The sequence below is a fragment of the Spermophilus citellus genome (genome assembly GCF_964194105.1).
Source record: "Spermophilus citellus genome assembly, chromosome: 10".
NCBI lineage: Eukaryota > Metazoa > Chordata > Mammalia > Rodentia > Sciuridae > Spermophilus > Spermophilus citellus.
Window position 1 is genome coordinate 75679162 of NC_138197.1, and position 16826 is coordinate 75695987.

Sequence of the window (16826 nt, forward strand, 5' to 3'; positions counted from 1 at the left end):
CTTTAGCCATCCATCTGTTGAAGGGCATCTAGGTTGGTTCAATAATTTAGCTATTGTGCTTTGACCTGCTACAGACATTGATGTGACTACATAACTGTAGTATGTTGATTTTTAAGTCCTGTGTGTATAAACTGAAGAGTGGAATAGATGGGTCAAATGGTGGTTCCCTTCCTAGTTTTCTGAGGAATCTCCATACTGCTTTCCATAGTGGTTGCACCAACTTGGAGTCCTATCAGCAATGTGTGAGGGTACCTGTTTCCCCACATCCTTGCCAACATTAATTGTCTCTTGTGTTCTTGATAGTTGCCATTCTGACTAGAGTGAGATAAAGTCTTTGAGCAGTTTTGATTTGCATTCTTCTAATTGCTAAAGATCTTGAACATTTTTTTTATGTATTTGTTGATAAATTGTATATCTTCTTCTGTGAAGTGCCTGTTCATTTCCCTACCCATTTATTTATTGGGTTGTGTATTTTTTTGCTGTTAAGCTTTTTAAAATTTTTTTTTCATATATCCTAGAGACTAGTGCTCTCTCTGGGGTTCATGTGGTAAATATTTTCTTCCACCCTGTAGGCTTTCTCTTCACCTTCTTGGTAATTTTGCTGAAAAAAAGCTTTTAAGTTTGAATACATCCCATTTATTGAATCTTGATTTTACTTCTTGTGCTTTAGGAGTCTTGTTAATGAAGTCAGTTCCAAAGCCAACATGGTAAGATTTGGACCTATGTTTTCTTCTATTAGGTACAGGGTGTCTGTTCTAGTGCCTAAGACTTGGATTGCCTTTGAGTTGAGTTTCAGGAAGGGTTAGAGACAGGGGTTTAATTTTATTTTGCTACATATGGATTTCCAGTTTTCCCAGCACCATTTGTTGAAAAGGTTATCTTTTTCCAATATATTGTTTTTGGTGCCTTTATCTAGTATGGGATAACTGTATTTTTGTGGGTTTGTCTCTGTGTCTTCTATTTTGTCCCATTGGACTATGTGTCTGTTTTCTTGTCGATACCATATCAGTTTTGTTACTATGGCTTTGTAGTATAATTTAAGATCTGGTATTGTGATGCCTCTTGCTTCACTCTTCTTGCTAAGAAATACTTTCACTATTCTGCCTCTCTTATTTTTGCAAATAAAGTTTATGATTACTTTTTCTAGTTCTATGAAAAATGTAATTGTGATTTTAATAGAAATCGCGTTAAATCTCTATAATGCTTTTGGTACTATGACCATATATATATTTGAGTATGTACTCAATGCCTTTGTTTCTTTGTATGTGGTGCTAGAATCAAACCCAGTGCCTCACACTTGTGAAGCAAGTGCTTCACCACTGAGCTACAACTCCAGCCCCACTGAGTTCTTATTTTCCTATTCATATCCATTTAATATCTTTCATCTCTCTAATTTCTCTGGCTAGAGTTTCAAGGACTATGTTGAATAGAAGTGGTAAAAGAGGGGGTCCCTGTCTTGCTCTAATTTTTAGAGGCAATCCGTCCAGTTTCTCTTTATTTAGAAAGATATAGGCCTTGGGTTTTGCAGAGATAGGTTTTACAATGTTGAGGTATATTCCTACTACTCCTAGGCTTTTTAAGTGTTTGAACGTAAAAGGGTTTTATATTTTGTCACATGTTTTCTCTGCATCTATTGATATAATCATATGATCCTTAACTTTTAGTCTATTGATGTGATTAATAGTGTTTATTGATTTTCATATGTTGAACCAACCTTGCATCCCTAGAATGAACCCCACTTGATCATGGTGAAATATCTTTTAAATATGTTTTTTTATGAGATTTTCCAGAATTTTATTGAGAATTTTTGCCTCTATGTTCATCATGGGTATTGGTCTGAAGTTTTCTTCCTTAATGTGTCTTTGTCTAGTTTTGGTATCAGGGTGATACTAACCTCAGAGAATAGATTTGGGGGACTTGGGCTGTGGCTCAGAAGTAGAGTGCTCACCTAGCATGTGCAAGGGGCTGGGTTTGATCCTCAGCATCACATAAAAATAAATAAATAAAACAAAGGTATTGTGTCCAACCACAACTAAAAAATGTGTGTGTGTGTGTGTGTGTGTGTGTGTGTGTGTGTGTGTGTATATATATATATATATATATATTTTTTTTAAGAATAGGTTTGGAAGTGTTCTCTCTTTTTCTATTTCATGGAATAATTTGAGGAGTATTGGTATTAATTCTTTTTTGAAGGTCTTGTAGAACTTGGCTGAGAATATGTCTGGTCCTGAGCTTTTCTTTTTTGGTAGAATTTTGATGCTGTCTCCTATTTCCTGTAAGGTTAGGCAATGTACCAAAAGGAGGCAGATTTTAAAAGGCTGCTGAGGAGGCTTTATTGAGACTCCACTCCCTGGCAGAAGTCTATCAGAACAACAGAGAGGATAGGAAGAGGGTCTGAGGAGAAACTGAGTGGAGGCTCCACTGGACTAGAATTCTATGGGGCTTATGGCAGGAAGGGAAGGGCTTGGAACAGGAAAAAGGGTTTTTAGAGTCCCTTGTCCCAGTGGAGATGGTCAGGGGAACTGGCTAAGATCCAGGATTGGCCAGGAGACCCTGTTGATTGACAGGTGGTTCTGTGGGTGCCTGATTGATGTTTCTTTTGAGCTCAGTGGGCTGCTTGGTGCTTTGTTCCTAAGTCACCACCATCAACCTGACATTTCCTTGCTTGAAACTGATCTGTTTAAATTGTGTAGGTCTTCCTGACTCAGCTTGGGTACGTTGTATGTCTCTAGAAATTTGTTGATGTCATCAAGATATTACAGCCAGTTACTGGTGATAATGAGTTCTGCTCCCCAGATGTGAAGATTGAACAACAGGGAAATATGGAAGCAACAAGTTTGATTTGAAGAATAGTAACACAGTCTTCTCAGCAGAGAAGGGGAACAGAGCTGGGGTGGTGAGTTATGTCCTTCTTATAATTATGTCAGGGAGTGAGTCATGTCCTTCTTATAATTTCTGTGTTTTTTACTTCTTGTATCCCTACCTTTTATCCCACCATGTGGTGAAAAGGCAGGAAAGAGGCAATTCAGGGGGAGGTGAGCCAGGAAATGTTCATTAATAATTCCCTGCTGGGAGGGCCAGTCTCCAGGGTGGCAGGTGTTGTTTGGATATCTGTTAGGGGACCTTGAAGTGTCCTGAAAGTATTAACATTTCATTCCCCTTTGAAGCAGTGTCCACCTTCCCAACCCTATTCAGCTTCCATCTTCCTACTCAACTGGATTCATCTACCTACACTAACTGCCTGGCCTTTGTTTTTGCTTCAAAGATTTTCTTTCTTTCTTTCTTTCTTTCTTTCTTTCTTTCTTTCTTTCTTTCTTTCTTTCTTTCTTTCTTCTTTCTTTCTTTCTTCTTTCTTTCTTTCTTTCTTTCTTTCTTTCTTTTCTTTTTTCTGAGTATGAATTTCAAAGAACTTTCTGATTACCTTCTTATTTCAGTAGTGTCATTGTGATATTATGTTTTTCATCATGAATTCAGTAATTTGGTTTTTTATTACTGTGGCTAAGGGTTTGTTAATTTTATTTTTTTAAAAAAAGCAGCTTTTCGTTTTGTCAATTTCTTAAATTGTTTCAATTTTATTGATTTCAATTCCAATTTTAATTATTTTCTGTCTTTTACTGCTTTTGGTGTTGGTTTGTTGTTCTTTTTTTAGGACTTTGAGATGTAATGTTAGGTCATTTATTCATTGACTTTCCATTTTTTAATGAATGAGTCATTGCATGAACTCTCCTCTTAGCACTGCCTTCATGGAGTCCCAGAGGTTTTTTTATGTTTTAAGTATTTTTTTATTGATCCCTGATTTCTTCTGTTATCTATTTGTCATTCAATAATGTATTGCTTAGTCTCCAAGTTTTGGAGTTGATATGCTTGAGTTCGGGACCCCCAAAAGACCACCAGAGACCAAGATCGATGTAAGCAGCAAGAGGTGTTTATTGTGAGCTAGCTTGGTCCTCTGCACACAGAAACTGGTGATGCTGAGAGGCCCCAAGCCCAGGGTTTGCAACAGTTTTATACTCTCTTTGGGGAAGGCAGGGACTTCACATACATGATAGCATCTGTTAGCAAATCATCACAGTCCACTGGAAAATCATAAAACAACTCTAAAACATGATTAGCATATCAAGTGGCCAGAAAGAATCTGGAAAGGATTATTGGTTATCCAAGGGGTTGATGCACTTAAAAATGATTGGTTTAAACCATGAGGGTGTTGCAAGGGTGGTAAGTGCCAAGCTGCAGGGCTTCTGATTTAGATATTGGTCACCACACCAGGTGGGGGCCGGCCATCTAGAATTTCAAATATTTCAACATGTGGCCTATCTTAGGCAATCATCATCTGCAGCTTTTCCAAGAACTGTTTGTGCAGAGCTTTCTGTGGTATTTCCTGACTTTAGGACTGCAGTAGGTCAGGGGTTAAGTTTCAGAGCAAAATTAGGTCCCTAGTAAAATGAGGTTTCTTAGGTCTTTCAGGGTTATCTTATTTTTTTTATTTTATCATTGATTTCTAATTTTATTCTATTATGATCTGATAGAGTTCAGGGTAGTATCTCAATTTTTTTTTCATTTTCTGAGTTGCTTTTTGACATGACAAATGACCTATTTTAAAGAAGTATCCATGTGCTGCTGAGAAGAAAGCACATTCACTCATGGATGGATGGATGAAATATTCTATATATCTCCCTTAAGTCTCAGTTATTGATTGTATTATTTAGTTCTATTGTTTCTTCGTTTAAGTTTTGTTTGGAAGATCTGCTCTGCCACTGCAACTTATTTTTTAAATGAACATTGTTTTTCCTCTTCCTCTCTCCCTGCTTCTTCCTAATCTATTCCCCTCCCTAATCTCAGGGAAACAGGATTACCTTTCTTCTACATCCTATTCTGAGTTATCTGTCCTTGAGAACACACCCATAATAGGAATGAAGTAATTCATTGGAGATGGCAGAAGAACCTCTCCCAAATTAATAAATGAATTACAACAGAGAAAAGGTGGAATATAAGCTTTGAACCACCTCTTCAGAAGCTAAAATCTCCTGCTCAACTTGATAAGCAGAATCACAGCCACTGGGACTGTAGTCCTCTGTGCTTGTTTTTTGCTAGCAAAGCAATAATCCTTCTTTTTCCTTTTTCTAAAAACGTTTGTGTGACTATAACAATGCAAATATTTCTTTCCCCTTATCTTTGCTCTCTTCTTCTGGAACATATATTTTATAGTATTTGATATTGCGCCATGATTCAGGAATAGTCTGACCCCCAATTCAGTTTTTTTTAATCTTTGGACTTAATTTGGATATTTTCTCTTAACTAAATACAAATTCTTTCTTGAACTTTGTCCAGTAGGTTAATTAGAAATTCTTTAATTCTGTTACTATGTGTTATAGTTTTAGCATTCAATTACATTCTTAAAAAATACTTTGTGTTTCCACAACTTTTCCAAATTGTTCAGACATATTTGCCCCCCTTTTTACTAAATCCTTAACATGGTCATCACAATAATTTCCAAGTTCCTGTCTGATAATGTATCGGTCATATCTGAGAATAGTTATATTTAGTGCTTTATGTTTTGCATAAGAAAGCAAAATAGTTTCTTCCTCCTCCTCCTCCTCCTCCTCCTCCTCCTCCTCCTCCTCCTCCTCCTCCTCCTCCTCTTCCTCTTCTCCTTCTCCTTCTCCTTCTCCTTCTCTTTCTCCTTCCTCTTCTTCCTCTGTATGAAATGTAGTATTTTATTTTATGTTGGAGAGCATGTGTAAATGAATAGTTAAAGGTAAGTTATATTGATGCCCTAAAGATGGATCACAAGAGTGTAATAACTAGCTAATAGCTAATTGTGAGAGCCAGAGGGTCTACATAGTAGCTTTCAAAGGAGGATGTATTTTCTGTAGTGTAAGAACAAACATGTGAGTGGCATGTTGATCTGCTTTTTCTAGTCATTGAGTTCCAGAAACCTCTGAATTTGTGTGTTATAAAGCTAATGACCCTGATGGGGGAAACATGACTAGAAATATGAAAAAAAAGGATGTTTGGATATATAGGCCTGAGTATTTTCACATTTTGAACCCTATAAACAATTGGAATTATAACTGTGGCTCAATCTTCCTTAGTAAGAAGTGGTAAGCAGGTGGTTCAGGGGTCTACACTATGCAAGAGAGGAAAGACTTCCCTCTGGAGCTGTTCTCATCTCCTTTCCTAGGTGCTAAGCTAATGCATTAAATCCCATATCATGTCTGTGGAGACATGGTGACTTAAGGGGTAGAAAAAAAATCTATACACTGAAATAATTGTAATCACCAGACAACTTGTCCTGGGTGGAGTCAGAGATAAAGATATTGCTTAGGGGTCAGGCATGTAAGACTTGTTGAGCTAAAATTTATGGACATGGGAAACTTTCTAAAGACCTGGAATTTAACATCTGGGCAAGGACCTCATTTCATGGCTAAGGTGTCCCATAGAGCCTGGAAAAAGCAATGTCCAATGCTCACTGATGTGGAAATATCTTATAAGGCCCTACAAAGATTCATTCCAGAGGAGGTCCCACATTCTCCAAGGGCATGAGGACTAGGATTCTGAGAGGGGAACAAGCATCACTAATGTTTAATAATGGCTTTCATACACCACATATGATGGTGGGAGAGATAGATGGTCATGGGGGACATAAATAGCCATAGAGTTGGGCTTGTTAATATTCTTGAGGATGTCAGATGCCAGGTGGTTCCACTTAAGCAGAGAATCCAGGGGTCTACCATCCTCACAATTATGGAAAGGTCAGAGAGGTATCCAAGGGACCTTCAAGCAGGAGCTGTGGAGAGGGTTAATAGACCATGACATAGCATCCTTATTATTCACCCTAACCACCCCAGAACCATCTATAAATTTGTCCTTTAAATGTCAGGCACAGCCTTGTTACACTCTTGTCTTGGTGGATTTTTATCATTGCCAAAATTCCCTGTGATTTCTCTTTGCCTGGGTCTCCTTTTCAATGAAACAAGATGATTCCATTTAACACCTTTCATTCTAATTTCAGCACTCAAATAAGACAGCCAGAAATGTCCTTAAAAATATTCATGTCATCTAACACTGTACCATAAGAAATGGTTTCTGTAGGTGGTGGCAGAGAGGCAGTTTTTGGAGTCATCAAAAGGAGTAGCTTCATGGGCTGGGATTGTGGCTCTGTGGCAGAGCACTTGCCTCACACATATGAGGCACTGGGTTCAATCTTCAGCATTAAATCAATCAATCAATCAATAAATAAATAAATAAAATAAAGGTATTGTGTCCATGTACATCTAACAAACAAGTAAAATAAAATAAAAGGAGTATCTTCAGAAATAAAGCTGTTTAAAACCATAGAAAAAGTGTTCTTGTAGAGTATTTTTGGGCATAGTTTATGAACAATCTCTTCAGAGAAACAGCCAGTCATATTTAACACAGTACATTGACAACTTTTTGATAATAATAAAATAATTACTTTTTTTACTTCTGAACATTCTAGAGAAGTGTTCTATCATCGACCTGTATCCACACTCTGATAATTAGTGATGAGTCCTAGAGCTCCTTGGGGGATAAAGTGTTGATCATTCAGCTTGTCATATTTATGATAAGCAAAAAAGTTTTCAAGCAGATTTTTGTTTTTTGTTTGTTTGTTCATTTTGTCTGTGTTTGCATAGTTTACAAAATACTCTCCTCTTTTTTTAAATCTAAAAGTTATCCCCAGAACAAATTTCTTTAATTGACCATTTCTTGGTGGAAATTTAATCTGAAAATTCAATAGGTACTTACATTGAATTAATCTAAGAAATCACTTTAACAACTGAAGAGCACCTTGAGGAACATCTTTAACAATTTTCATTCGTTTTGAGGCCACTAAAATAAATGAAGATGCACAATTTTTCTGGCCATATCCTTGAAGGCTTGTTTTACCTGTTTATTCCTTAGAGTGTAAATGAATGGATTCAGTAAAGGGGCAACAGAGTTATTGAGTACAGCTACTCCCTTATTGAAAGCAACTCCTTCTTTCACTGAAGGCTTTATGTACATGAAGATGCAGCTTCCATAAGAGAGGGAGATGACAATCATGTGAGAAGAACATGTGGAAAAGGCCTTTTTCCTTTGCTGAGCAGAAGGGATCTTCAGAATGGTCCTGATGATGTTTGTGTAGGAGAGGATCACCAGCACCAGTGTGACTACCAGTGTCAGAAGTGCTAAGATAAAGTCGAATAGTTCCAGTAGACTAGTGTCTGAGCAAGAGATTTCTATGAGGGGTCCATAGTCACAGTAATAATGATTTAGCACATTGGACCCACAGAAATCTAACTGACTGGTCAGGATGATTGGGAACAAGATGATCAGGAAGCCACAAAGCCAAGAGCAGAGAACCATCTGGAGGCAGACCCTGCTGTTCATGATGGTGGTATAATGAAGAGGTTTGCAGATGGCCACATAGCGGTCAAAGGACATGGCAGTTAGAAGGTAAAATTCAGTGGCCCCAAAGAAAATAGCAAAGAAATATTGAGTGAAGCATCCAGCAAAGCTGATAGTCTTGATCCCAGTTGAGATGCTGAATAGCAGCCTAGGAGTGAAAGTGGATGTAAAGGAAATTTCCAGGAAGGAGAAATTCCGGAGGAAGAAATACATGGGAGTCTGGAGGTGGGAGTCCAGCAGTGTGAGGATGATGATTGTAAGATTCCCAATGATGCTGAACAGGTATGTGAGGAGGAGAAATATGAAAATGATAATCTGAAGCTCTGGAATATCTGTTAGTCCAAGAAGGATGAATTCAGCCAAAGAGTGGTTTTTCATTGCAACTTCAATTTGCTGTGAAGCTGAGAAAGGGAAAAACAGTGTTAGTAAGGGGAAAGTAGCTGAGGAATATTGAGCAGAATATTGAGAATATTTAGATTTCCCTTGAAACTTGTTTAGAGGAAATACCTCTATTTAAACCAGCCCCCAATTTATTTTACTTCATGCTTAATTGATCATTAAAAATTTTTCAAACAAGATTTTAAATAAAAATACCCCAAAGATTAGTAGAAATTCAAATTGATAAAGATCTGATAATTCACCACTATTGAAGGGTAACATTGATGACCTCTGTACATACTCACTTTTTGACATAGAAAAGATGATGAGAGATTGTATCTCTGGAGCTACATAATGTCAGAACTGAGATGTCAGATGTGCATGAAAAGGTCCAATAAATCATCACATATTTTCTTTCTTAATCCTAATGTATGCCCTGATTATTCACAAAGTATTCAGGCAGGCTTTGAGAAGAAGGCATTTCTGTCTGTTCCTTTATTTAACAATTGCTTATTACTGCCCTTCCTCCATTGATTCAAATCAAAACTCCTCTTACAATTTCTTAAGAAGTTGGCTTATTTAAAATCATCAAAGATCAGGGACACACCCTCTTCTTTTAAGTCTTATTTTCTCCATTTTGTCTGAAGATTGGTAATGAACTTCATTGCAATTTTATACCAGTTTCAGTGGCGCACATTTCTTCTAGTTTAATCAGCAGAGTCATTGGGGGATAAATTATTGCCCAGGGACCTAGATCCAGAAATGTTAATTAGCTCCTGGAAAAAAAATAATTCTGAGAATTAACTTTGAACAGGAATCTAGGGAAGATGTTCCAAACCGACCCAAGAGGGAGCCGACACTGAGCATCACTAAGAGGGTAAAAACCTTGTGGGAACTGATGCTGTGAACATGGCAATAGTGAAAAATGAAACATGAAAAGCTTCTTTATAGTAATAATATTTTTATTAAAGCATAGGGCTATACATAAGAGTGGTGCTCATTCTAACCTGATCATACATGCATGAATACATTTTGCACCATTTTAGTCCCCAGTACAGTTTATTGCCCCTTTTTCTCTCCTATCCCCTCCGTAGTTCCCTTTTTTACTTTACTTGTCCTCTATTAATTTATTATTTTAATTGGTGCTTCATAGATATACATAAAGGTGAAATTCACTGTGGAATGTTCATATATGTATAAAGCATAATTTGGTAAGTTTCATTCTTCAGTTCCTCCCCTTTCCTATTTATCTTCTCTGGCCTCAATCCCCTTCCTCTATTCCACTGATGTCCATCCTATTTTAATGGAACCAATCTTTTCCCTTCTGTTTGCTCTAACTTCCATATTTGAGAGAAACCATTTGATCCTTAATTTTCTGTGTCTGGCCCATATCGGTAAAAATGTTGTTCTTCATTTCCATCCATTCACATAAATGTCATAATTTCATTTCTCTTTATTTCTAAGTAAAACCCTATTGTATACACATACCACATTTTCATAATCTGTTCATCTGTTGATAGGCTCCTGGGTTGATTCCTGAACTCCATTATTGTGAATTCTGTTTCTATAAACAATGATGTTCCTGTATCACAAGAGTAATGCTGATTTTTATTTTTTCAGAAAAATACCAAAGAGTAGAAAACCTGAGTCATAGGGAACTGGTCCTAGTTGTGTTTTTTTTTTTTTTTGAGGAATCATCATATATTTTCCACAGTGGTAGTATAAATTTTCATTCCCACCAACAATTTTGGGTGTACCTTTTCCTATATCTTGGCCAGTATTTATTATTATTTGTATTTTTTATTATTGTCATTCTAAATAGAGTAAGATGGAATCTGAATGATTTTTTTCTTTCATAATTTGCTGATTTTAGTTATACATGACGATACAATCTATTTTGACACATGTAGAAACATGCAATATATCTTATTCTAATTAGAACCTCCGTCTTGTGGGTTTACATGATGGTGAGAGTCACTGCAGTGTATCTATATATGTATGCCAAGTCTTGGCTGGGCACAAGATCACGAGCCACTCACAGCTTTGTAGATTCAAACAGCAATTCTTTATTCCCGAACTCACACCGGCCTCTACACACACGTTCTGGGGCAATCCCCGTTCTGCCCCCGCCCAATTCACCTACTCCACGAGGCTTTCTTTTCCAATACTTTCTTCTGAATCTCACGAGAACTCAACGGGAGCTCAGGTAGCAGCAACGCCCTATTTCCAGCAGCAATAATCTTCAACCTCCAACTTCCCTAAAACCCATATTGTCTTAAACTGGAATGCCCTAAACCCAAGGACCGGGATACTTCCTCAAACCTGATCAGCTCTAAACCCAGATCCGCCCTGATCCTTGAGCAAGGTCACCTTACATGCAATGTCAACAGCGAAATTCCAAGGCAAGTCCATTTAACATGGGGTACGCTGGCAAGGAAATTTCAATGCGTCATTCCTACTTGGCAATGGCCCTCAGCATATGTACATAGGAAAGTTATATCAGATTCATTCCACTGTCTCCCTATTCTTCCCTCCCTTTCTTCTTTACCTTTTATCTAATCCGCTGAACTTCCATTCCTCCTCTCCCCCTCTATTGTGGGTTAGCTTCCACTTATCAGAGAAAACATTGACTTTTAGTTTTTTGGCTTTGGCTTATTTCACTTAGCATGATAGTCTCTAGATCCATCCATTTACTGGCAATGTCATAAAGTCATTCTTTCTTTATGATTCCTATGGGTGAGTAATATTCCATTATGTATATACACCACATTTTATTATTTATGCATTCATCTGTTGATGGGCATGTAGGGTTGGTTCCATAGCTTAGCTATTGTGAATTGTATTGATGTGGTGATGTCACTGTAGTATACTGACTTTTAATTCCTTTGGATATATACCGAGGAGTCATATAATTGGGTCAAATTATATAAACATTCTATCTTTTTGAGGAATCTCCAAACTGCTTTCCAGAATGGTTGCACAAATTGTCAGTACCCACTAACAATGTCTTAGTGGACTCTTTCCCCGATATCCTCACTAATATTTATTGGTACTTATACTCTAGATAATTGTCAGTCTTACTGGAGTGAGGTGAGATTTCAGTTTTAATTTACATTTCTCTGATTGCTAGAGATGTTTACCTTTTTTTCATATATTTGGTGACTGTTTACATTTCTTCTTTTGAGAAGTATCTGTTTTGTTCCATTGTCCATTTATTGATAGGGTTATTACTATTATTACTATTTTTGTGTGTGTGTGTGTTAAGTTTTTGAGTTCTTTGTATATCATGGAGATTAATACCTTATTTGAGATGAAGTTTCTAAGATTTTCCCTAATTCTGTAGGCTCTTCATGTTCTTGATTGTTTCCTTTGTTTTAAAGAAGTTTTTAGTTTGAAACAATCCCATGTGTTGATTTTTTATTTTACTTCTTGTACTTTGGGCATCTTGTTAAGTGAGTTGGTTCCTTAGATGAAATGTTAGAGTGTTGGGCCTCCACATTCTTCTAGTAAGTGCAGGGTTTATTGTCTAATTCCTAGGTCTTTGATTCACTTAGAGTTGATTTTTGTTCAGGGTGAGAGACAGGGATTAAATTTTATTCTGTTATATATGGATTTCCAGTTTTCACAGCACCATTTGTTGATCAGGCTCTCTTTTCTCCAATGTATGTTTATGTTGCCTTTGTCTAGTATCAGATAATTGTATTCATGTGGGTTTGTACTTGTGTTATCTATTCAGTTCCATTGGTCTTCATGCCTATTTTGGTGCCAATAGCTTGCTGATTTTGTTATAATAGCTCTGTAGTATAATTTAAGGCCTGGTATTGTGATACTTCCTGCTTCACTATTCACAATAAGGATTGCTTTGGCTATTCTGGGACTCTAATTGTTCCAAATGAATTTTGTAACTACCTCTTCCATTTACATTAAAATTATCTTTGGAATTTTAATGGGAATTGCATTGAATCTGTATAGCACTTTTGGTAGCATGGCCATTTTTTTAATATATATTTTTTGACACAGTACCTTTATTTTATTTGTTAATTTGTATGTGGTGCTGAGGATTGAACTAAGTGCTTCATGCATGCTAAGCAAGAGCTCTACCACTGAGCCACAACCCTGGCCCAGTATAGCCATTTTGCCAATATTAATTCTGCTTATCCAAAAATATGGAAGATCTTTCCATCTTCTAAGGTCTTCTTCAATTTTGTTCTTTAATATTTTGTAGTTTTTATTGTAGAGGTCTTTCTCCTCTTTTGCTAGATGAGTCCCAAATATTTTATTTTATTTTTGTGACTATTATGAATGAGATAGTTTACCCAATTTCTCTTTCAGTTGACTCATCTTTGGAATATAGGAATGCAATTGATTTATGTGTGTTAATTTTGTGTCTTTATAGTTTGGTGAATTTATTTATGAATTCTAGAAGTGTTCTGGTAGAGTTCTTAGGGTTTTCTAGATGCAGGATGAAATGTTTGGCTTTAGAGATAGTTTGTGTTCATCTTTTACTATTTGTGTCCCTATAATTTCTTTCCTTTGCCTAATTGCTATGACTAGAGTTTCAAGGACTGTTTGAATACAAATGATCATAGAAGGCATCCCTGTATTTTTGCAGTTTTTAGAGGGGATACATTCAGTTTTGTTTGTTTGTTTGTTTTTGTTGTTGTATTTTAGAATGATGTTGGCTTTGGGTTTGATGTGCATAGCTTTCACAATGTGTTGAGGTAGATTTTTTTTACCCTAGTCTTTCTAGTGTTTTAAACATAAATGGATGCTGTATTTTGTCAATTTTTTATCTGCATCTATTGAGATAATCACATGATTCTTGTCTTTAAGTCTATATATGTGGTAAATTTCATTGAATTTTGTATGTTGAAATAAACTTTCATTTCTGAGATGAACCTCACTTGATCATAGTGTAGTATCTTTTTAATGTATTTTCATATGTGATTTGCCAGTATTTTATTAAGAATTTTTGCATCTATGTTCATCATGGAGGTATATTGTTGTGAAGTGTTATTTCCTGGATGTGTTTTTGGTTTGGGTGTTAGGGTGATACTATCTTCATAGAAAGAATTTGAAAGAGTTTCCTCCTTTTCTATTTCATGGATTAATATGAGGAGTGCTGGTAGCACTTCTTTCAAGGTCTTGTAGTACTCACCTGAGATTCCATTCTGGTTGCAGGCTTTTTTGTTGTTGGTGGAGTGATGGACTTTTGATGCTATCTTTAATTTCATTACTTAAAATTGATGTCTAAGTTTTCCACATCATCCTGGTTCAAGTTAGGTAGGTCATATGTCTTTGGAAATTTATCAATGTCTTCATGATTTTCTAATTTATTAGAGTATAAATTTTCAAAATTTCTTCTGAGTATCTTCTGTATTTCAGTAATTTCTGTGGTTATATTTCCTTTTTCATTACTGATTTTAATAATGAATTTTTCCCTGCTTTCTTTTTTTAGCTTGTCTAGGGTTTATAAATTTTATTTATGCTTTCAAAAAGCTAACATTTGTTTCATAGCATTTTTGAATTTTTTTATTCAAATTATATTGATTTGGGCTCCGATTTTAATTATTTCCTGTTTTCTACTGATTTTAGTGAAATTTTTCTTTTTTCTAGTGGCTTTAGATGTAACATTGGATTGTTCATATACTCTTTCAATTCTTTTAATGAATGAGCTCAATGCAACAAATGAACTTTTCTCTTAGAACCACCATCATAGTGTCCCAGAGATTTTGATATGTTGTATCACTATTCTTATTTACCTAAGTATTTTTATTTTGCCCCAGACTTCTTCTGCTATGCATTCATCATTATAAATCTATAATAGCATTTTTTTAGTCTCCAGGTTTTACAGTAGCTTCTATTTTTTTAATTTTACTGTTGACTTCAAATTTTATTCTGTGTAATCTCACAGAATGCAAGGTATTATCTGTATCTTCTTTTTTGTATTTGTTAAGAGTTACTTTGTGGTCTAACATATAATCTATTTTAGAAAATAATACATATGCTGCTGGGAAGAAAGTGTATGCACCATTGATGGATGAAATATTCTATAGTGTCTGTTAGGTCTAAATTATAAATTGTATTTTTTAGTGTTATAGCTATAGCTTCTTAGTTTTTTTTTTTTTTTGGAAGATCTGACCTGTGTTGAGAGAAGCACATAGTCACCCAGTATAATTGTGTTGTGATCTATTTGATCCTTGATATCAATAAGGTTTTGTTTGATGTACATAGGTGCTCCACAGTTTGGGGTATAAATATTTACAATTGTTATATCTTGTTGACATATAATTCCCTTAAGTGTTATGAAATGACCTTATTTGTCTCTTCTGATTAACTGAACTTGAAGTCCATTTCATTTTATATGAGAATAGAAACCCTGCTTGTTTCTGAGATCCATCTGAATGATATATTTGGTTTTTTTTCCCCCAATTTTTACCTTCAGTCTGTGGATGTCTTTGCCTATGAGGTGAGTTTCTTGTACACACATATTGCTGAGTCTTGTTTTTTAATCAAATATTCCAAGCCAAGTCTTTTGATAGATGAGTTTAGGCTGTTTACATTCAATTTTATTATTGGAGATGACTTTTATTCCCTATCTTTTGATTTATTTCTTGTTTTTAATTTGTAATAGTTTTTCCCTTGATAGACTACTCTTCTAGTATAGTTTTTCCAAATGTTGTTTTTCATTTTTATTTGTTGTTTCTTCTTCCTGAAATAATTTATTGTGTATGTTTTGTAGTGCAGACTTTATAGTTGTGAATTCTTTTAGCTTTTGTTTATTATGGAAGTTTTGTATTTCATCTACAAATGTGAAGCTTAATTTTGCTGGGTGTAGTGCTCTTGGCTGGCATCCATTTTCTTTCAGAGCTTGGTACATATTATTCCAAAATCTCCTAGCTTGAGTTTCTGGGTTGAGAAATCAGCTAAAATCAAGATTGGTATACCTCTAAATGTGACCTGTTGTTCCATCTAGCAGCATTTAAAACTCTATCCTTATTCTGTATGTTAGTCATTCCCATTATAGTATGCTTTGGTGTGGGTCTGTTGTAATTTTGTACATTTGGGCTCTGTAAGCCTCTTATATTTGATTTTTCCATGTAATTTTTCAGGTTTGGGAAATTTTCTGATATTATTTTGTTAAAAACATTGTGCATTCTTTTATTTGTATCTCTACAGATTCCTCTATCCTGATAAATATTAAATTTGACCTTTTTATGCTACCTCATAATTCTTGGAATTTTTGTTTGTGATTTCTTACCATCATCTTTGTGTGGTCAACTTTATTTTCAAGACTGTATTTTTTCTTCATTGTCTGGGGTTCTGTCTTCTAAGTGGTGATACTTTCTATTGAATTTTTAATTTGGTTTATTGATTCCTTCATTTCAAGGATTTCTGCTTGATTTCTTTTTATAATCTTTCTGTTTATTGAAATGATCTTTCACCTCCTGAAATTTATTTCTGATTTTACTCCTTACATTGTCCTTTATGTCATGGATCAGTTTAACTATGAACATTGTAAAATAACATTTCTTCTACTATGTTGTTAATGGATTCTATGATTAGAGCATCTTGGTTTATTTGGGCCACTTCTTAGTTCCCTTGTTTTTTCATGTTTTTTTTTTTTATTTTTTGTGAGTCTTCCCATTTGGCCTTGTGAATCTGAGGTAGTATGATTTTTACTCTGTAGACTTGCAGTGTCCCTGAAAGTTTCCAGTGCCTCATCTTTAAGGGGGAGACCAATATTAACTACACCAAATACTAAAATCATACAGCCTTAAGCCAAATAGATCATATTAAGACATCTACAGTTTTGTCATAATTAGCAGAAGTAATATGTTCAGTTATTTTCTACAATATAAATGATAAGTTTGCAAGTGGGTATATGATTTCAAATGATGAACAAAGAGAGAACAGAAGTGGTGTAGGCTGTGATGTATTAAGAAGGAGAAGGTAAGATAGAAATAAATAATTATAGGAAGAGTGAAGAGGAATTAATAGAGATTGGCTGCTAGCAGGAGAAAAGAGAGAAACAGAAT

General features: G+C 35.5%; 1 protein-coding gene across 1 annotated transcript; it reads right to left on the reverse strand.

The window, feature by feature from the left end:
- Positions 1 to 7851: 7851 nt before the first annotated feature.
- Positions 7852 to 8787, reverse strand: LOC308658852 (olfactory receptor 6C4-like; the record flags this gene model as incomplete). The annotated part of the gene is made up of 1 exon (XM_081311768.1): positions 7852 to 8787. One exon carries the CDS (start codon positions 8785 to 8787, stop codon positions 7852 to 7854), a length of 936 nt encoding a protein of 311 aa, XP_081167894.1.
- Between the last annotated feature and the right edge of the window lie 8039 nt (positions 8788 to 16826).